This window comes from Doryrhamphus excisus, chromosome 18, assembly GCF_030265055.1.
Source record: "Doryrhamphus excisus isolate RoL2022-K1 chromosome 18, RoL_Dexc_1.0, whole genome shotgun sequence".
NCBI lineage: Eukaryota > Metazoa > Chordata > Actinopteri > Syngnathiformes > Syngnathidae > Doryrhamphus > Doryrhamphus excisus.
Window position 1 is genome coordinate 13196595 of NC_080483.1, and position 22519 is coordinate 13219113.

Consider the following 22519-nt stretch of genomic DNA (forward strand, 5'->3'; position numbering starts at 1 on the left):
GAACCACAGTTTGGTTACCTAGAGTTCAAATGTTAGCGCTAGACATTGACCATAGACGCAGACCAGCTTTACATCCATTCATTCATTTTCTACCGCTTATCCTCATGAGGGTTACGGGCATGCTGGAGCCTATCCCAGCTGTCTTTGTGCAAGAGGTGGGGTACACCCTTGACTGGTCACCAGCCAATCACAGGGCACATATAGACAAACAACCATTCACACTCACATTCATACCTATGGACAATTTGGAGTCACCAATTAACCTAGCATGTTTTTGGTACAAAGTACGCAGTACAAGATTTATTTACCTTACCTGTAAATAAGAAGAAAATGCGTGTGTGTGACAAAAGTACTGTTTAGGGGCGTAAAAAAAACCTTTTTGCGAAATCTAATCAGAATACAACCAGAATACTGCATTTTGTTGCCCTGTACCAGTGACATGAGCAATAACAATAAAGTTGAATCTAATCTAATCTAATCTAATCTAATCTAATCTAATCTAATCTAATCTAATCTAATCTAATCTAATCTAATCTAATCTAATCTAATCTAATCTAATACAAATATATACCTTATTTTCCGCACTATAAGTTGCACTTTTTTCATAGGTTGGCCGTTCCTGCAACTTATACTCCAGAGCGACTTATAAATGAAAAAAGTGTTTATGTTACATAAACACTGGACACCTTTTCTGTTCATGTTTATTTTTTGTGTAGCTGAATAAGCATTGTGTTAGCATATCTTACACCTATTCAGCCTGTTCTCTATTCTTTTATTGTTAGAACTTGCCTTCCAAGAGGACATAATGTCTGTTTTGGTCAAGTAGTTTGGAAAATAAAATACCTGCAAAAAATGCGACTTATACTCCAGTGCGACTTATGTATGTTTTTTTCTACCTGATTATGCATTTTTGACCTTCTGCAACTTATACTCTGGAGCAACTTATAGTCCAGAAAATACGGTATATTCAAAATGTATTCAACCCAGCAGATAACATTTTGGTTTTGAATATTTGAGTTGCAAAAATTGCAAAAGTATCAACTCGACTTCAAATGAAAATCATCTTTGATTAATTAAAAAAATATATCTGGTGCAGACAAGAGCACAGACCCACAAGTGTGATGGCAGCCTAAATGTGACTCTTCATAGTTGATAAAAACTGCCCAGTGCGCTTAGAATAGTTTTTGGTATTTATTCATTCATTTTTTTACCAAGGGTTGCGGGGGTGCTGGAGCCTATCCCAGCTGTCTTCGGGCAAGAGGCAGGGTACACCCTGGACTGGTGGCCAGCCAATCACAGGGCACATATAGACTATTTTTTGCTTTGTTTCATGTAAATGCTCATTTTTAAGGTCAGTTACCTCCATATTGTAGTTACTCACCTTCCCAGTTATTCCAGTTTTTGAATAACCTTGCTGGCCGTTTAATTACCAGATATTGTGTTATGTTGGAAAAACTAAGATGTGGTAATGAGTCCCTGTGCGCCCACACTTACTTTGTATATACAGTATTACAGTGCAGTATTCCCTACACAGCACAACACAGCCATGAAGGGGGACCTGATGGGAAAGGAAATTAAAAAAAAAAGATAGAAAAGCTCAGCAAAGGACTGCAGAAGCAAGCAATAAGGCAATATGTCATTCTTCCAGGAGCTTTATACATTTCTAATGGCGCACATTTAACTAATGGCTTGTAGGGAAGGTGTGGCAGGGTGCCCTTGATTGTTTCCATCAAGACAATTAGTGTTGGTGTCATCTGTAGTCCCAAGATGCTCGTTCATCACGCTGCATGAATACGTTAATGCCATCCAAACACTCTTGTATGATGTATATTTTAAACCATATTCACTTATGCTGCTCCTGTGTGTAGAATCCACTTTAATAGAGTTTTCCACTGCGGCATCGACATTGCTGTGATGTGTTGACCGCTCTCAAGTGAGCTGGGATTTAGGGAAATAGAGAATGTGTCCATCTTCAGCCAGGTTTCTTTCACACAGTTAAATATTGCCCGGATGAATTATACAGCTCTTCTCGTATTGCAAAATTTGTCTTCCATGGAATATGTGCCGCTTAGGAGTAACTCCTGTTTATAAGCAAGGCACTATCGTTGATGCATGAAGGTAAACTGAACTAAATGGTTCTTCCTACTGCCTTGAACTTTATTCTATTTAAAGATATATTCATTGTATTTTTTAATTAAATTTTCTCCCGCAAATCAATCAAAGTTCTCATCTGTATCTGACTTTCGTCATCAAACATGCCAGGTTCCTTCTCATCAAGGAGGACCTGACTCTCAGTCATACAGAAGTTGTTGTTTTTGCGTCTTGGCCTTTGGCCTCACCGACAATTTAAGTTAGACTGACTGATGACACAGCTTGCCCGTGTAGGGATTACTCTTGTACATCCTGCTCGATGCCCCGAGGGAACGCCATGCTGTATCATTCTGTCAACAGTTAGCTCTCTCCGGAGAAAGATCCACTTTCTGTGCGTTCACTTTTGTGTGTTTGTGTGTGCAATACCGTATTTCACATCGCACTGACCTCTTGTGCCAAAACCAACTAGCCAGCTTCCTCCCCTGTCTTTTACTTTGCTTCGGAAAGCTCGCCACAATACGGCCCCCCGATGATGTGGGGCTGAGATTTTGAGGTCTGCTTCAATGCTCCCTAAAGTACATCATCACTTGACTATGAATGTGCCTTTTCAGGACACAAAAATAAATCGGTCCTCTATAAATCTTTTGGACAGCACGGACGTCTCGACAAAAATTCCAAGCGGCGCTACGGACACTCAGAACACTGTTAGTTTATCTTTGGTTGTTGAAATACAAAACAACCATATAAGGGTTTGGGCCAGTAGCGTATGGTCAACAATATTCTTGTAATGAACACTAAAAACACACAAAAATAACATTTTAGATAGTTGATTTGCTCAGTGTTTTCTATGCCGCTTATCCTCACGAGGGTTGTGGGCATGCTGGAGCCTATCCCAGCTGTCTTTAAGCAAGATGTACACCCTGGACTGGTGGCCAGCCAATCACAGGGCACATATAGACAAACAACCATTCACACTCACATTCATACCTATGGACAATTTGGAGTCGCCAATTAACCTAGCATGTTTTTGGAATGTGGGAGGAAACCGGAGTACCCGGAGTGGAACCGGGTGGAATCGAACTCCGGTGTCCTAGGCATTCGGCCAACCACTTGTACACCATGCAGCCCTGATATTTTATTTTGATTTTATTTTTGAATTATTTGGAAATTGACAAAACAACAATGTAATACATTTAAATGAAAATACCTGGGCTTAGCAATGTATCGATGAGATTAAAAAGCGATTAATTAGATTTATTAATTAATGATCATAATGGATGAATGTCTCAATTGTCTTAAATTCCTCCACAGCACTAATGGCAACATTGGTTTTATTGCTGCTGTGTAACACAATATATTGTACTTGCTAATAAATGGCCATGAATTCAAAGGCAGGTAAGTTTTTTTTATTATTAAAATTGTTATTATTATAATAATTATTAAAATTATTAAATTTATTAAAATAATTATTAGAATTATTAAATTTATTAAATTCATTAAAATAATTATTATAATTATTAAATTATAAAAATAATAAAATTATTAAATTATTAAAATAATTATTTAAATTATTAAATTATTCAAATCGGGTTAGGGTTTTTTACATTATTAAAATTTTAAGAAATAACTTATTTGGTTAGCGTGCAGACCTCACAGCTAGGAGACATTAATGACCAGAATGTGAGTGTGAATGGTTGTTTGTCTATATGTGCCCTGTGATTGGCTGGCCACCAGTCCAGGGTGTACCCCGCCTCTCGCCCGAAGACAACTGGGATAGGCTCCAGCACCCCCCGTGACCCTTGTGAGGATCCAGATTTAATCACAGAACACAACTTATGTCTGTCGGATTTAAATTTGTGTGAACGTACCAACTTTTCCTTAAAACCTTCATTCAAAATGGCCCAGAGTGCCCCAAAATCCACACACTGTCCCCCATTGGTGAGAAGAACAGTCTTGTAGAAGCTCAGCCCCCCCCGCTGTCCCCCTGTGTGTCACTTCAGTGGAGAGCTCTCTCTCAGATCAACACTAAACTGCCTGCGTAGTCTCGGCGAGTGTTGCAGGAAGCACTCTCAGCGTCGTGGTCTTAGCCTTCCAGTGCTCATTGCATATTCATGGCCCCCCTTCAGCACTCCACGGTATCAGCTTATAAAAAGAAAAAAAAAGACATATAAATGACATTCTCACTTGAATTATTTACACTCGCATTGTTAACACTTGTGAATATATTTGAGCTTTGTGCATGAATGTTTTATATTTTAAAAAGAAAGAAAATCTATGCTTTTGTCAGCGGTAAAGTTTTTTCGGAATGTCTTTGGCCGATGGCTCAGAGGCCACCTTCTCATGAGCCCGAGCGGTTATTTAACACTTTTATGCATCACTTCACCGCCGCACAAAAGCTGTAAAGACACTTAAGCATCACAAGCAGGAAGCTGAGGGGCTGCGGTTTGTCTTTGGAGTGGAAAACACGGCAGCGGGGCAGAGTAGCCTTCTGAACAATGGCTGAGATAAAAATCCATTATGCTACATTGCGGCCGCACGGCATCAAGCTGTAACCACTAGAACCCTTTTCATAAATCAGTAAGGAGAACAACAGTAAGTCAGTGATAATATGTTAGGAAGAGGCAAATAAAATAGAGGCAAATTTAAGTCAATAAATTGCGATAAGCGTTTATCTTCATTCATTCATTTTCTACCGCTTTTCTTCACGAGGGTCGCGGGGGTGCTGGAGCCTATCCCAGCTGTCTTTGGGGGAGAGGCGGGGTACACCCTGGACTGGTGGCCAGCCAATCACAGGGCACATATAGACAAACAACCATTCACACTCACATTCATACCTATGGACAATTTGGAGTCGCCAATTAACCTAGCATGTTTTTGGAATGTGGGAGGAAACCGGAGTACCCGGAGAAAACCCACGCATGCACGGGGAGAACATGCAAACTCCACACAGGAGATGGCCGGGGGTGGAATTGAACCCTGGTGAGGTCTGCGCGCTAACCACTAGACCGCCGTGCCGCCCTAGCGTTTATCTTATACTAACTTAATACGCTTCATGCATGGAATTCGGGTTGTTACCAGATTCCTCTTCCACTCCTCCGTGATGACATTACGTTGAAGGATACCCCACAGGTGCTCACAGATTCAGATACTTGTCCACTCCATCACCATTCATCTTTTTCTTAATGAACCGCAGCTCTCTAGTGAAGGCGGAACTTGTGCAGCCCTGTAGCGTGACGCTACCACCATCATGCTTAGTTGCAGGCAACACAGAATTATATTACTGGTCACTTGTTTTGCTATCTATGTAGACATTCATTGTGTTGAGTATTTTTCAGTGGATAGTATATAGTCCATCTATACTGTGATACCGCTTTCAAAATGCTTACATTATTAAAGGTTACCTGCTGCGTGACACACACACAAGCCGTCCCTGCGGTTGGAATCCTCTGAGCATCCATGTACTCCTGCTCTGATTGAATAGCCAACATGCTCCAACACAGCTGGAGAGTCGAGATGTAGGCCGGGGCTGACAGCGGCGATGTGCTGCTGGGCTCCATGGGGGGTGGGGGGGGGGGGGGGGCAGTGAGCTGGCAAGCCAACAATGGGGTATCGAAAGCAGGGGGGGTTGACAAAAGTGAGCCGTTTTTAAGCATGACCTGCTACTTGGTTTGTATGTGTGATGAATGCAGGGATGAAGCATTGGAGGCGGGGGGAAAGTATTACTACGGTTGCTGCAGTAGAGTTTATGGTAATGGTAATGGTAATGGTATTATTTGATTTGAACATGCATCAGATTACAATTGAATGCATCACATAATCAGTACACAGTTCCACATGTCCAAAAGGAGTAGGAAATAACTGTTACATCTGTTCACTTCCTGCCTTTCTAATATAATTTAAGTTTTATTTATTTATTCATTTAATTCATTTTTATTTATTTTATATTTATTTTATATTTATTTTATAATTTTTTTAATTTTTTTAATTTTTATATATTTTTTTATTTTCTTATTTTTTGTCACGAGGTGATATGACCATACAATGACATAATGGGTACCATAGTAACTGTCAATATGGTAATGGTAATGGTTTAATTTCATTTGAACATGCATCAGATTACAATTGAATGCATCACATAATCAGTTCACAGTTCCACATGTCCAAAAGGAGTAGGAAGAAGCAAAGCTTATTAAATCCTACCCCTCCATCTGGTACTTTTACAATCAGTAACTGTTACATTTGTTCACTTCCTGCTTTCCTCATATATATTTTTTTAACTTCAGCTCTGATTTGCTCACATACACTTTTGATTTGAAATGCCCCCATAGACAAAAGTCCAGCGGTGTCAAATCAGCTGACCTGGGGCGCCATTCTACTGCATATAATGCAATGGAAATATTCATATTCCATATCAAACTGCAGAGCTGTTAGAGCTATGGCGTTAAATTGCAACATAGCCAAAGATAGTTAAAAATGGGGACGACAAAGGACAAAAAGGTTTTGGTGTCATCTATGTATGCGCATATTATTTGGGGAATCTTTCCCGAAACCTCCACAGAGGGTGTTCATTATCTGCACTGCTCCTCCACTAATTATTCTTATGGTTATAGGGGATAATTACCATTTCGCCGCCTAACATCCACGCTGCCTGCTTGGCTCAGAATCACTCACAGGGCTGTCAATGGCTGCTCTATTGCAGTCTCATCAGTCTAATTATAGGATTTCCAACTTGTGAAAACTGTGAATTCTCCCATTATGTCTCGTGATTGTGGCTGAGATGCTGAAAGTCAGCAGGAGCCTTTGCGTGCCGGGACTGTTAATTTAAAGCTTTGCCTTTAGCGACGTAAATCAGAAGAATTCCAATCTTGTGAACCAAAGGGAAGTTGTAAAAATAGAAGCGGGTTGGCTTCTCACTGTGTGTGCATAAAAAAATAAATATACAATATATACAGTATAGATCAGGGGTCTCAAACTCAATTTACCTGGGGGCCACTGGAGCTAGGGTCTGGGTGAGGCTGGGCCGCATCAGGTTTAAAAAAAAAATAAAAAAATAAAAAATAAAAAATAAATATATATATATACTATATATATATATATATATATATATATAGTATATTAAAAAAAGGAAAAAATATATATAATATAATAGTCTTCAATGCTTCTGATATACCCTCCACTTTTTCAGTGCTTTGGTTCTTTGCAAAAGCTCTGATAAAACATTAAATTATAATAAATTCTAATAAATTATTATAAATACATTTTTATTTATTATTAAATTATTAAATAAATGTTTAATGTTAATTTTTATTTTTTGACACAAAATAAGATGGAAAAATAAATCAGCAAATCAAAAAACAAATGAAACAAGTGAAACAAATTAACAAATACATTTTTATTTATTATTAAATTATTAAATAAATGTTTAATGTTAATTTTTATTTTTTGACACAAAATAAGATGGAAAAATAAATCAGCAAATCAAAAAACAAATGAAACAAATTAATTTTTATTTATTATTAAATTATTAAATAAATGTTTAATGTTAATTTTTATTTTTCAACACAAAATAAGATGGAAAAATAAATAAGCAAATCAAAAAATAAATTAAACAAATTAAACAAATTAAACAAATTAAACAAATTAAACAAATTAAACAAATTAAACTTTCATATTAAGGCGGTGGCCTTAAACTAGCGTCCCGCGGGCCACATTTGGCCCGTGGGCCGTGAGTTTGAGACCCCTGGTATACTAGATCCACATGATTTCCCTACCAAAGATGATTAAAGAATAGAAAACAGTTGTCACATTTGACTTGTGCTAAAGTTGGTAGAATGTGTCAAAGTGCCCTTTGTGGGATTTTAGGGTCACAGCCTGCAGCTGAGCAATGTTGTTGTCGTCTGGCTCAGCTTTAGACTCTAAATCGAAACAACCTAATCAGTAGACGATGTTCATAACTGCTCCGAAAAACAAGGAGCCGTGGCGCTGTTTTGAAGTCAGCAACAGCAAAGAGGGTCCAAGGGCCGAGGCTCTAGGGAAGGGGGGGGGGGGTGAACCGGGTGACAACATGAATGGTCTGAGGAGCATGTGACAGACAGCCGGGTCAAGCTGGCGGAATGCGGGCCACAGAGGACCTCATGACGGATAGGATGCACGTTCTCTTTGACCCCAATTACTGGAGGTGTTTCTTTTCAACAGATAATCCACAACGTGCATGCTGACCCCCCCCCCCCCCCCCCCCCCCAAAAAAACACACACACATACATGAAGGTCTTATGGGACTGTCCATCTGTTTCAGAGTTGACTGGCATATACTGTAATTCATACATACAATATCTCACTCCTCTGGGGAGGTTGCATAGAAAATAACGCATCGTTCATGAAATCATCATTTGTTTTTTACTATCATTTTACGGCGAGTAATGGCGAGTAACAAAGATATCTGAATGTGACACTCGATGACCTCCATCTTGGACACGGGTGTCTGATGACTGGCCCACCGACCATTTGCTGCCTGCTGCTCATGTTTCTGTGACTCGTGGCATATTCATTCATTCATTCATTTTCCAACCATTCCCACTCACATTCATACCTATGGACAATTTGGAGTCGCTAATTAACCTAGCATGTTTTTGGAATGTGGGAGGAAACCGGAGTACCCGGAGAAAACGGGTAGAATATGCAAACTCCACACAGAAATGCCCGAGGGTGGGATTGAGCTGTGAGGTCTGCGTGCTAACCACTTGACCGCCGTGCAGTTGTGGCATATTGTTCATTCATTCATTTTCTTCCGCTTATCCTTATGAGGGTCACAGGGGTGCTGGAGCCCATCCCAGCCGTCTTCAAGCAAGAGGCGGGGTCCACCCTGGACTGGTCTCCAGCCAATCACAGGGCACATATAGACAAACAACCATTCACACTCACATTCATACCTATGGACAATTTGGAGTCGCCAATTAACCTAGCATGTTTTTAGAATGCAAAAATGCAAACTCCACACAAAAATGGCAGAGGGTGGAATTGAACTTGGGTCTCCTAGCTGTGAGGTCTTCGCGCGAACCACTCGACCACCGTGCAGCCGTGGCATATTGTAAAAATTAAAACATTTTTTTTTTAAAGTAGAAATACTGATATTAGAAATCACTGAAATGGTGATGTGTTTAGGTATATGGAAACAAATCTTTTGTTTTCAAACTAAAGATAATCTCAGCGTCCGTGCTAGCATACCAGGATGTTTTTAATTGCGAGCGAGATTGATAGTTCCATAGATAGCAATCTGGCGGTTGGAGTAAATTCACGTTTTCCTGACCTCCGTCTGTCTGTCTTTTCCACAGAGATGCTCATGGACTCCACCACAGCGACAGCAGAGCTCGGCTGGACCGTCTATCCGGTGTCAGGATCCAGTGACAACAGTGTGAGTGCCATCATTCATCCTTTCCAGCATCATTTCCACCAAAATGTCAAAGTCTTATTTTAGGCAACATGTGTGGTCGCCCTCTCCATTTAGTCAGCACAAGCTCTTGTGTACTTTTCTTCAATCCCCATGACAAATGCACTTCTTGCTCTGTGCCACTGTTTGGGTTTCTCACTCTGAGGTCAAAGTTCAAGTCATGAGCCCGGCACCGAAGAATAAGCCCAGTGGGTGTTTGAGTGGGTGTCACTGTCATGTCTCTTTTATTATTTCAACACAGTTGTTGTTTTTAACATCATTTGGAAATCCATCGAATGCAGTCGTCTCTTGCCACATCACGGTTATAGTTCCGGTCAAAAATATATTATTATTATGAATAAATCATTCTGTTTTGTGGTTGAATATGACATATTATGCGTTATTTAAGCAGATTTGATGTATTTTAACCTAAATTAAACATTTCCAAGTATTAAAATGATGGCTGAATGAACTAAAATACAAACATAAGGCCTGAGGAAGGCATATTCATATTGTAATATGCAGTATTTTCACTAGGTATCAGTAGATGAAACATACAAGTGGAATAACAGGCTTTTATTGCACAGCACTCACAATAATGATAATAAGCATCGATCCTTTTTCTGTGCGGGGATATTCTGGAGGCTTTTTTCAGCAAGTGGTGGGGTCCTTGCATATTTTCTGGAATGCGGGATGAAGCCAGAGTACCCTCAGATAACCCACACATGGCGAGAATATGCAAATTCCACACAGAGATGTTCCAACGAAGATGCAGTATGAACCCAAAGTCTCCTCAATGTGAGGCCAACATGTGGCCCTAATTGCGACGGTATGCTGGAGCCTAACCCTGGTGCCACACCCTATACTGGTCGCCAGCCAATCACAGGGCACATATAGACAAACAACCATTCACACTCACATTCATACCTATGGACAATTTGGAGTCGCCAATTAACCTAGCATGTTTTTGGAATGTGGGAGGAAACCGGAGTACCCGGAGAAAACCCACACATGCACGGGGAGAACAGAGATGCCCAAGTGGAGAATCGAACCCATGTCTTCCCGATCTCATGACTGTGTGGCTAACATGCTAACCACTTGTCCAACCCTAATAATAATGTTCATTCATTCATCCATTTTCTATATCGTTTATCCTCATGAGGGTTGTGGGGGTGCTGGAGCCTATCCCAGCTGTCCCAGCACATAAATAATAAATAATAAATAATAAATATAAATAATAAATAATAAATAATAAATAATAAATAATAAATAATAAATAATAAATAATAAATAATAAATAATAAATAATAAATAATAAATAATAAATAATAAATAATAAATAATAAATAATAAATAAACAACAAATAAACAACAAATAAACAACAAATAATCATAATTATAATAACAATAACAATAACAATAACAATAACAATATAATAACGATAATAACGATAATAATAATGATGATGATAATGATGATGATAATAATGATAATAATGATAATAATGATAATGATGATAATGATGATAATAATGATAATAATGATAATAATGATAATAATGATAATAATGATAATAATGATAATAATATCATCATCATCATCATCATCATAACAATAATACATATATATTTTTATATATAATAAATAATAATACGTATTAAGTAATAAATAATCATAATAACAATAACAATAATATGATAATGATAATGATAATAATTATATATATATAATATATATATATATATAGAGAGAGTAACTATAACTAATTACAGTTTTAAAATAAATGCAGTAACACTGTAAAAAAGTAAATAATAAAAATAATAATAGGTAACTGTTTCAAAATCAGTCCACCCTGCCTCCTAAATATGTGTGATTAGCTTGTTAGTCATGTGTTCTGTTCTTACATCAATGATGCTGCTGTGACCCATTGAACCATCACAGACTGAAAGCTAAATAGTTAGCGTATGTGCGAGCCGCCAGAACGTGAACGTCTTCAGGCGATGGCGTTGTTTGATGCGCAGCATTTCCACCGAGTCTGCCAGGACTCTCATTCTTCCCGGCCACATGCAAGACAAGCCTGAGCGGATGGCGGGCCAAAACCAGCGTCTCTGCCTCGCTCGCTTCTTTCTGCACCATCACATTTCCACTTCTTAGGATGAGACCAAACCAGGGAAAACACGTAGTAGACTCATTTGTTGGAGACCTCCCAAAAAAATACACTGCCAATTTGACTCAATTATTTATGCTTCTGTGGTTGGTAATAAAGATGGTTTGAATTAGCCCCCATCGTGCTATGTCTTGTTGGAACGACTAGAGAGCTCGCCGTCAACGGTTCCGTGATACAGCTTTAAAGATGTCTCCTCCATCCTGAGGGTCTGCTGTCGCCTTCCTGACGCTTCGTACGACGCTTCCTTTTGTAAACACACTAACTATAACTCATCCCCTCAGACCTCAAGTTTTGATTTTAATTACAATATTTCCGCATATTGTAGCCAGGAAGGCTTATTTACTCAAGTGCAGAGAGTACAAGGCCTATCAGGTGTCTTTATTAGTGGTTGTGTTGTGTTCATTAACAGAATGCCTATATTTTCACACTTCATTTAGATTATGTATGTATCATTTAGTACAGAGTTTCCTCAACTTTTTACAGTTGTGTACCCCTTGTAGAACCTACTCCTGCACATAACATAACCCGTTTTAATCTGGAAATACTGAAAGTGATTAATTTGGTTAATTAATTTATAGTTAGTAAGTAATTCTGGTTTAAATACATGGTAAAAATTTTGAGATTTACATGAGCCTTGTTAACTGGATTACTCAAAGTACTTGAATAATACTCGAGTATTCGTCCTCCATGCGTGGGTTTTCTCCGGGTACTCCGGTTTCCTCCCACATTCCAAAAACATGCTAGGTTAATTGGCGACTCCAAATTGTCCATAGGTATGAATGTGAGTGTGAATGGTTGTTTGTCTATATGTGCCCTGTGATTGGCTGGCCACCAGTCCAGAGTGTACCATTCCTCTCGCACAAAGACAGCTGGGATAGGCTCCAGCAACCCTCGTGAGGATAAGCGGTAGAAAATGAATGAATGATTTGCAGTGCTTATTTCTTTAAATATAAACTGTTGATGAATTGTTTGAGGGAAGACATTAAAAAGAGGGTCAAAATTGTAGAGATTCCGAAGTGGAAAATCAAACCCATGTCATGTCTCGATCTCATGACTGTGTAGCCAACATGCTAACCACTTGTCCAACCGCTTGTCTACCGCTTTGAAAAAAAGTTCCATGAATGTAGGGTGATTTGTTATATGTCTGCACAATATTTTTGAAAAGTCAAAATTATGCAGTTTTTAGTCTTTTTTTTTAATTTAAGACAATCTTAAAACCAGTCCAATGTGTACCAAAAGACAGCTGGCATAGGCTCCAGCATACCCTTGACTCAATGACAGGCATAGACAATGTATGGATGGACGATCTTTATTCATTTATTCATTTTCTACAGCTTATCCTCACAAGGGTCACGGGGGGTGCTGGAGCCTATCCTAGTTGTCTTCGGGCGAGAGGCGCGATGCACCCTGGACTGGTCGCCAACCACTCACAGGGCACATAATATTATAATAATAATAATAATAATAATAATAATAATAATAATGCGGCCAGGCAGCACAGTGGTCTAGTGGTTGGCGCGCAGACCTCACAGACCCGAGTTCAATTCCACCTTTGGCCATCTTTGTGTGGAGTTTGCATGTTCTCCCCGTGACCTGGACTGGTCGGCAACCACTCACAGGGCACCTAATAATAACATAACTTTTCCATTTGTTGTGTAAAGTTTTTTGGAAAACCTCCGGTTCTGATAAAACCGCCTCTTGGGATGCAATGCAAAGCAAACCAGAGCTTAAGCGCTTGCATTTAATCAGGTATGGAAGTCCTTGAAAGTTTATGGTTTTACGATAAAGTGGCTGAACTTGTCCACAGCACAGTGAATTAGAACAAATGAAGCGTGATGCACATACGTAGCTCATGTGGCGCAACAGGTTTCATTCATTGTAGCAGCATGAGGTGCTTTACAGAAGCTATTCTTTTACACACACGGATACAGTATATAAACTTTATGCTAGGTTCCACAGGCTCGGCCTGTGGATCAGTCACTGCAAGCGGAACACTTTGCGAGCTTCGTGAAATTTATCGCTACATGACATCAGATAGTCTGCAAACACCATGGAAATCCAAACAAGTATGTGTAGAATCTGAAGTCAAAATGTTATGGCAGTTGGCGTGATTCAACTGTCGCTTTATGATATATTAGAATGTCAAATTAGTCACGTAGGAATTTTCCTTCCTGCGCCCACAAAGCTCATCTCATATGAATCTGGTCTTGCTTTTAATTCTGAAAAAAAAAAAAAAAAAACGAAAAATGTAACCTAACCAGTGGAAAATGTGCATGAAGCTGATGATTTGTCTCCGGGCTTAGTGACACCCACGCTGGCTAAGCGGTGCAGACATCATGTTTGCGCTATTGCATACTTGTGAGTGTAACTTAAGGAATGAAGTATGGAGAATTTTAGTTTTATGAATGTAGGGTGATTTGTTATATGGCCACACAATATTTTGGAAAAGTCTAAATTATGCAGTTTTTTATGCATTTTTTTTACATTTAACACAATCTTGATAACCAGTCCAGTATGTACCAAAGACAGCTGGGATAGGCTCCAGCATACTCTTGACTCTAATGGGGATAAGTGGATGAGTTTCACACCAACAGTTGAGTGGCGCGTCCAAAATTTTAAAGTGCATGTAGAGCTAGATAAATGGTAATGGTAATGGTTTAATTTCATTTGAACATGCATCAGATTACAATTGAATGCATCACATAATCAGTTCACAGTTACACATGTCCAAAAGGAGTAGGAAGAAGCAAAGCTTATTAAATCCTACCCCTCCATCTGGTACTTTTACAATCAGTAACTGTTACATTTGTTCACTTCCTGCTTTCATAATACAGTTTAAGGTTGTTTTTTAATGTAAAGAAAGGATTGTGGGTGCTGAGCACTCATGATAATGCCAGTTGCAATGTTTTAGACCTGGCATTAACTAGACAACAACAGTGTTTTTTTGTTTTTTTTTATATAAACTAAGTAAAATGAAGAGAAATTTCTAATTATAAAGTTAATAAAACAGTAAAAAAAATGGCTTTATAATGATTTTAGCGTTTAAAAAACAGATGACTTAATCTGTTGATCCACATGTCCTGAAGTACCAGCGAGTATTCCAAACTTAAGTGGCCACTGCCCAGTGTGTTTTCTTCTCAAGTGGACCTACTAAGAAATGCCATGAAGATCAGGTCCGACCTCATGACCCACTTGCCACTACATTCAAGTACCGTTAACAGCGGCCACTTAGAGAGAGGCGTGCCGCGGCAGGGAGCCCCAGAACTGGTCAGAGAAACACGGCATGACGGCGTCTTACGGTTTGGTTTTAATTACAGCTCTGTCGTAATGTACTGTAAGGTCATAAATCTTACTGTCTCTAAGGGAGGAAGATGATATATAAGCATAAAGGGAAATATTTGATTGGGCAGACATCTTTGGACTATGTTGTATTATGAATGACCGTAATGTCAATAAAGGTATGAATGTGAGTGTGAATGGTTGTTTGTCTATATGTAATAGCAATGGTTTAATTTCATTTGAACATGCATCAGATTGCAATTGAATGCATCACATAATCAGTTCACAGTTCCACATGTCCAAAAGGAGTAGGAAGAAGCAACGCTTATTAAATCCTAACCCTCCATCTGGTACTTTTACAATCAGTAACTGTTACATTTGTTCACTTCCTGCTTTCATAATATAGTTTACGTTTTTTTTTCTTTTTTTTTTCACGTACCAAAGTACGAGATGATATGACCATCCAATGACATAATGGGTACCATAGTAAGTGTCAATATAGTGAGATATATAGCACATCATGACTGGTTCAAGACTTGTATTGTTTCTTGAATTGGCTCATCGTTGTGCATTGTTTGAGTTCCTTACTCATTCCATAGTTTGATTCCACATACTGAAATGCTATGGCTTTTTAACGTAGTCCTAGCATATAAGTGTTTCAAATGTAGTTCTTCCCTGAGATCATATTTCTCCTCTCTTGTAGAGAAGTATTGGATGACATTTTTAGGCCCTAAATTTAAAGAAAAAAAAGATTTGTATATTACTTTACATAGCTGCATCCACCAATAATCCACAGTTGTCCTGCTAGGGGATATTTAGTCCACAGAATGTTACACGGAAATATGTTTTTAACTTTTGGGAGTAAAAAAATTAAATAAAATTTTCTCACTGCAAGAACAATCAGAAAAAAAGAACCACTATTTGCAGCCGAATAAGCCAATTTGTGTTCCTCTCCTCATCTGAGAGAACTTTCCCGGCTATGGCTAATGTGTGGTGACGTGCAGCACCAGCGCTACCTCCACCTTCAGCGCTTAAAACACATGACCACCCTCTTGCAGCACTCCTGAGCAAAAAGCTGTGAAAATGAAGACGTTTCTTCTAATTTCACACTCGGCACTTGATCGTTAGGCTCTTATTATGCCCCATTTGCTTCCCTCCACTGGCTGTGATGAAAGCGGTCCAAAGGGGCCGTGACAGGACAAAAAGGGGCCCTCCATCACAGCACATTTTGTTTGGGGTCTTTTTTTTTTTTCCCCAAAACCTTTCACCCCCCCTCACACCCCACTGCTGCCCCCCCACCAGCAGCCCCCACCTGTCTCCGTATTAGTTTGGCTCAAACTACCAGTGTCCAAAGCTCTGCAGATGGTCCGCTCTTGTTTAATTGGCCCTCAGCTTCCCCACTGCTCTTCAAGCAAGTGGGAAGGTCAATGGCTGCTCATGACCTACCATGATGATGCGTGCCAGAAAAGGCCAGAAGATGACTTGATCCTTAAAATGTACAATTAAATCCTGGGGCATCTTGGTCACAGGATTTTGGACCAAGTACTTCATTCAAGTCAGTATTCATCAGTAGTGTGTCACACTTGTATAAAATAATCCTTTGTTTTTTATCCAAGACTGCAGTACAAGTCTTGATGTTCCCTTCAGCAGAGAAACACCCCAAAGCGGAATGTTTTCACCAGCAGTAGAGATGGTGTTATTGGGGTCATAGTCAGCATTACCAGAACCTCTTCAAGGCCGACCGAAAGTCATGCTCTGTGACGTCACTGAACATCTCCCACACCCAAGTGTTTGCCTCGACTACCACTGAAGCCGTGTGCTGTTTGGCCTGACGGTTCTTCAGGAGTCTCACAAGCCATCCATGCTGGATAGGACTCCTTCATCAGATAGGGCTCCTTCTTCAGGTCTTACCTCTGTTGTCCACCATTGGGTTCAGGGGCCTGCCACCGACCGACAACGTTTCGGCTGCAGTTTGGTTGCCTCATCAATGGAGGCACAGAATATGGACTATTCGGACTCAATATCCTGGTCTTCACATTGAAGACTTGACGATTGGGAGACTCTGACAGACGTTCCTAGTTTGGGTCGTTTGGGTCTCCCTGGTCATGCTCCCCCACCATCAAATCCAGGTAGTGATCAGTTGAAAACCCTCTCTTCACCCTCGTGTGAACATGTGGTCGCAGATCCGATGATACGACTACAAAGTCGATCATAGCACTGCGGCCTATGGTGTCCTAGCGCCAAGTGAACTTATGGACATCCCTATGTTCAAACATGGTGTGGTCCAATAATATAACACTACATGGGTTCAGATCGGGGCTGCACAAGTGGTTAGCGCACAGACATCACATCTCTCTGTGTGGAGTTTGCATGTTCTTCCCGTGCATGCGTGGGTTTTCTCCGGGTACTCCGGTTTCCTCCCACATTCCAAAAACATGCTAGGTTAATTGGCGACTCCAAATTGTCCATAGGTATGAATGTGAGTGTGAATGGTTGTTTGTCTATATGTGCCCTGTGATTGGCTGGCCACCAGTTCAGTAGTGTAGTGTACCCCGCCTCTCGCCTGAAGACAGCTGGGATAGGCTCCAGCATCCCCCCGTGACCCTCGTGAGGATAAGCGGTAGAAAATGAATGAATGAATGAGTTCAGATCGGGGAGGCCATTCCTGCCAATCCCGCCCCTCCAGGTCACACTGTCATTACCCACATGAGCGTTGAAGTCTCACCAGATGGGGTGGTCTCCAGCACCTCTCTGATAGACTCCAGTCTACTCCGAATTGCCGTTTGGCACGTACGCACAAACAACAGTCAAGGCCCTTTTCCCAACCCAGAATCCGAACTCTGGCTGGAGGTGAGTCCGACTATATTTCTTCGGAATGTCTCAACCTCTCTCACAAGTTCAGGCTCCATCTCCACCAGAGAAGTGACATTCAATAATCCAAGAACCAGATTTGTCCACCTAAGACCAGTTTGTCCTTTTTCTTTCACAGTGAGGTTGTTCCCAAATATGTTCCAAGCCAGACAAAGCTTTTAAAGTTCCAAGAGCTCACTAAACGAATTAGTTTGTGTCGGTATTTGTATTACTTATGGCTGCAGGTGTCCTTTTGTTTAGTTTGGGCCTTGAAATGGTTTGGGCCAAACCAAGCATCACACTCACAGTGATTAATTAGGACATGGGAATAAAGAATTTGAGCTGCTCTAATTAGACAGAGAGTGTTTGATGGAATGCCAGTTTTTGTAACAAGAGGGCTGACTTTCCCTCCCCGACCCGTCAAAATGTGTCAGGGTCCTTGCTAAGTGGGCTCTAATTTGAGAAATTATATCAGCTGTGAAGTGGAGCGGGTGCAGCTGATGCAAAGCGGCTCTCTGGGGTTTAGAACACTCTGTTTTCTTCCCCGAGCTGAGATGTTGAGGTCAAGGTCGCGACCTGCTTGGTGGTTCCAGTGCATGGTGTTTAAAGTTGACGCCCTTGATCCGTGGCCAAAGGAGCCTGAAGGCATCTGGAGCTTCTACACAAATATTGAAGTCTCACATCGGTGTGTAAAATGCGGAGCGGACTCTGTTTTTCGGAATCAATAATTCTTTATAAGATCTGTATATTCTCGACTCTGATGGATGTTTCTTAGCTTGCCTAAAGTGAAAGGAGCTTTCACTATGCCAGTAAGCCATTACAGTATGTGCTACCAATGTGCCCTATTTAGATACAAAGACGAGCGCTCACTCAGGGCACGACAATAACGGTTGCAAGGTCGCCCGCAGCAAGGAGAATGTCACATCAGGCTTGCAACATGGCCTTAAACATACAGATTTTTTTTTTCCCCCAGAAGTGAGCCATCATCCTTTAGTATAATGTTGGCTCTAATTTGCAGAGTTGATGAGACATAAAATAAATAAATAGAATATACTTTATGGCAAGTGGAAGTGATGGTAGGCATGACTGACCCACTTCCTCCCGACTCTGACGTAAAGCACAGTGACCTCAAGTTCAGCTTCTCTGAAAGATTACAGAGGATGTGAATTCACCAGTAAAAGCAACATTAAACATTAGTACTCAAATAATAATCATACTACTACTACTAATAATAATAATGATAATAATATATTGTATATATAACACAATTTACATCACAAAAGCAATAAAAAAGGTATGTCAAAATCAAATAGCATCTCTACACACTTAACTCTGATGTGGGTAGTAGCTATTTTAGATGCTAATAATATTAGAAATACGTAAATTGGAACATATAAAACATTATATGTATATTTAATCACAATAAGCAATTTAACAAATGCCTAATTATTCATTCGTTCATTTTCTACTGCTTATCTTCATGAGGGTCGCAGGGGTGCTGGAGCCTATCCCAGCTGTCTTCAGGCGAGAGGCCTGGACTGGTCGGCAGCCAATCACAGGGCACATATTAAAAATTAAAAAAAATTGAAAAAAATTAAAAAAAAATTTAAAAAATAAAAAATAAAAAATTAAAAAAAATGTAGCAATTAAAAATAAACAATTAAAACAATTAAAGTTAATAAAATTAATTAAAAAAATAATAAAAACATTAATTACATTAGAAAGCAGGAAGTGAACAAATTTAACAGTTAGTGATTGTAAAAGTACCAGATAGGGTAGGACTTAATAAGCTTTGCTTCTTCCTACTCCTTTTGGACATGTGGAACTGTCAACTGATTATGTGATGCATTCAATTGTAATCTGATGTATGTTCAAATGAAATTAAACCATTACCATTACCATATAGACAAACAACCATTCACACTCACATTCATACCTATGGACAATTTGGAGTTGCCAATTAACCTAGCATGTTTTTGGAATGTGGGAGGAAATCGGAGTACCCGGCGAAAACATGCAAACTCAACACAGAGATGGCCAAAGATGGACTTGAACTCTGGTTTCCTATCTGTAAGGTCTGCGCGCTAACCACTGGACCACCGTGCAGCCCGGATAGTGTAATCCTTGGTCTCTGCTCTACCTTTATTTCCTTGTTTATGTCTTTATTTCCTGCTCTCACCAAAAGTGTTGAAAGTGACCTTATCTTCTTGATCATACTAATGTGTGCAAGGTTCAAAAATGCGAAAAGGTCCAAGTCAACGTGCCAGCAAGACCTCCAGGCTTAGAAGCACAAGCTGGTTCTCATTTTGGTCCTATTTGAAGTGACTCTCTGTAATGTAGAGATGTGAGGTTTCCTCTGCACCGTGTAATCAATTTAATCACAACATTGCCTTAAGCTGATTACACACACATAATTACATTTTTCAAAGTGTGCACTACAACATGCGCATTATTACATCAGCAGGGGGTTTGTTAATAATGAGCACCATGTTGACCTTTTACTTTCTTATGAGAGGGATGCATTTCACTAACACTGCATTCAGTATATATATATTCATAAAATAACTACTTAATTGGAGATTTTTATATTTACCAGCTTAGTCGGATTTCACAGAAAGTTTCTAAAATATACTTATAAAGAGCGGACTGCATTTGTGTTGCATTCAAATTTGAGCTTGTGTGACCCCCAACCACACCACAGTCCACTTCCAAACGGACCGAGACCCACACCGGTGTAACTATAACCACGCCCTAAATGTTTCATTTTATCCATCCATTTTCTACCGCTTATCCTCACGAGGGTCGCGAGGGTGCTGGAGCCTATCCCAGCTGTCTGGCGAGAGGCGGGGTACACCCTGGACTGGTCGCCAGCCAATCACAGGGCACATATAGACAAACAACCACTCACATTCATACCTATGGACAATTTGGAGTCGTCAATTAACCTAGCATGTTTTTGGAATGTGGGAGGAAACCGGAGTACCCGGAGAAAACCCACACATGCACGGGGAGAACATGCAAACTCCACACAGAGATGCCCGAGGGTGGAATTGAACCCTGGTCTCTTAGCTGTGAGGTCTGTGTGCTAACCACTAGACCGCCGTGCCGCCCTGTTTCATTTTATGTTTCAGTTTAGTTTTATTCTTAATGAAACTAAAAAAAGGCGTTGTGTTTCTCCAACAGTGGGAGGAAGTGAGCGGTTACGATGAAAACATGAACACCATCCGGACCTACCAGGTCTGCAACGTTTTCGACAACAACCAGAACAACTGGGTGAGAACCAAGTACATCCGACGCCGGGGTGCGCAGAGAATCCATGTGGAGATGAAGTTCTCTGTGAGGGACTGCAGTAGCATCCCTAACGTTCCCGGTTCCTGCAAAGAGACATTCAACTTGTACTACTACGAATCTGATGCCGACACGGCCACTAGAACCTCGCCGGCCTGGATGGAGAACCCTTGGATCAAGGTGGACACCATAGCCGCGGATGAGAGCTTTTCCCAAGTGGACCTCGGTGGCAGGGTGATGAAGATCAACACAGAAGTCCGCAGCTTCGGCCCTGTATCCCGAAACGGCTTCTACCTAGCGTTCCAGGACTACGGTGGCTGCATGTCGCTCATAGCCGTTCGTGTGTTCTACCGAAAGTGCGCTCGGATCATCACAAACGGGGCACTCTTCCAGGAGACCCTGTCGGGGGCTGAGAGCACCTCGCTGGTGGCGGCACGAGGTGTTTGCATCCCAAACGCGGAGGAAGTGGACGTGCCAATCAAGCTGTACTGCAACGGCGACGGAGAATGGATGGTGCCCATTGGACGCTGCATGTGCAAGGCCGGAAATGAGGCGGTGGAGAATGGCACCGTGTGTCGAGGTATGTTTGTGTCCATTAACTGTTTTTAAATTGTTAAAATAGTATAAAAACTAAGAGAAACGGACATTGCACACACTTAGCGGAGTTCTAGCCGCAGCTCCACTAAATTGTGTGTGTAATTGTCATGATGGCTAAGCCTCCTCATCAGCGGCTGCTAATAAGGAGAATCTCCTCCAGGAGTGCAGGCCAATAACACACACATGAGGATACTCAATCTGCCCCCCCCAGCAGCAGTGCATCCTCGCATAATTACACCAATCTGCTTGTTTTGGTGACCTCCATGTAAGTCATTCTGTGTCAGGATTTCAAACATCTCAGGGGTCGCCTTTAGTCACGCTGCTCTTTTTGCGGTAAATTGGATTATACACATGATTGTTTTCCGTGCGGCAGTGTAACGCCATATTATGTAATAATGGTGCAATATGTAATAATGTAAGAAACGCTCATGTCATTATGTAAAAACGCTGCATTTCGTAATAACTCACACATTTTGTTATAAAATTGTTATAAAACGCCGCACAGTGGGTGAGTGGTTAGCATCGAGGCCACACAGTCAGCAGAGTTTGCATCCCACATTCCAAAAACATGCTAGGTTAATTGGCGACTCCAAATTGTCCATAGGTATGAATGTGAGTGTGAATGGTTGTTTGTCTATATGTGCCCTGTGATTGGCTGGCCACCAGTCCAGGGTGTACCCCGCCTCTCGGCTCCAGCATACCTGTGACCCTAGTGAGAATAAGTGGCATAGAAAACAGATGGATGGATGGACATATTTGGTCATAAATTTCACCGCATTTTATAATAACTTGTTACTGTTTACAATATGCGGAAAAATGT

General features: G+C 40.5%; 1 protein-coding gene across 1 annotated transcript in view; it reads left to right on the plus strand.

Moving 5' to 3' along the window:
- Window positions 1-22519, plus strand: part of ephb2b (eph receptor B2b) — a 139162-nt gene that overhangs the window by 44596 nt on the left and 72047 nt on the right. Inside the window, exons 2-3 of the mRNA XM_058055940.1 lie at window positions 9423-9502; window positions 20998-21682. Of these exons, the coding sequence (XP_057911923.1) occupies window positions 9423-9502; window positions 20998-21682 (765 nt within the window). The remainder of the gene's footprint in view (window positions 1-9422; window positions 9503-20997; window positions 21683-22519) is intronic.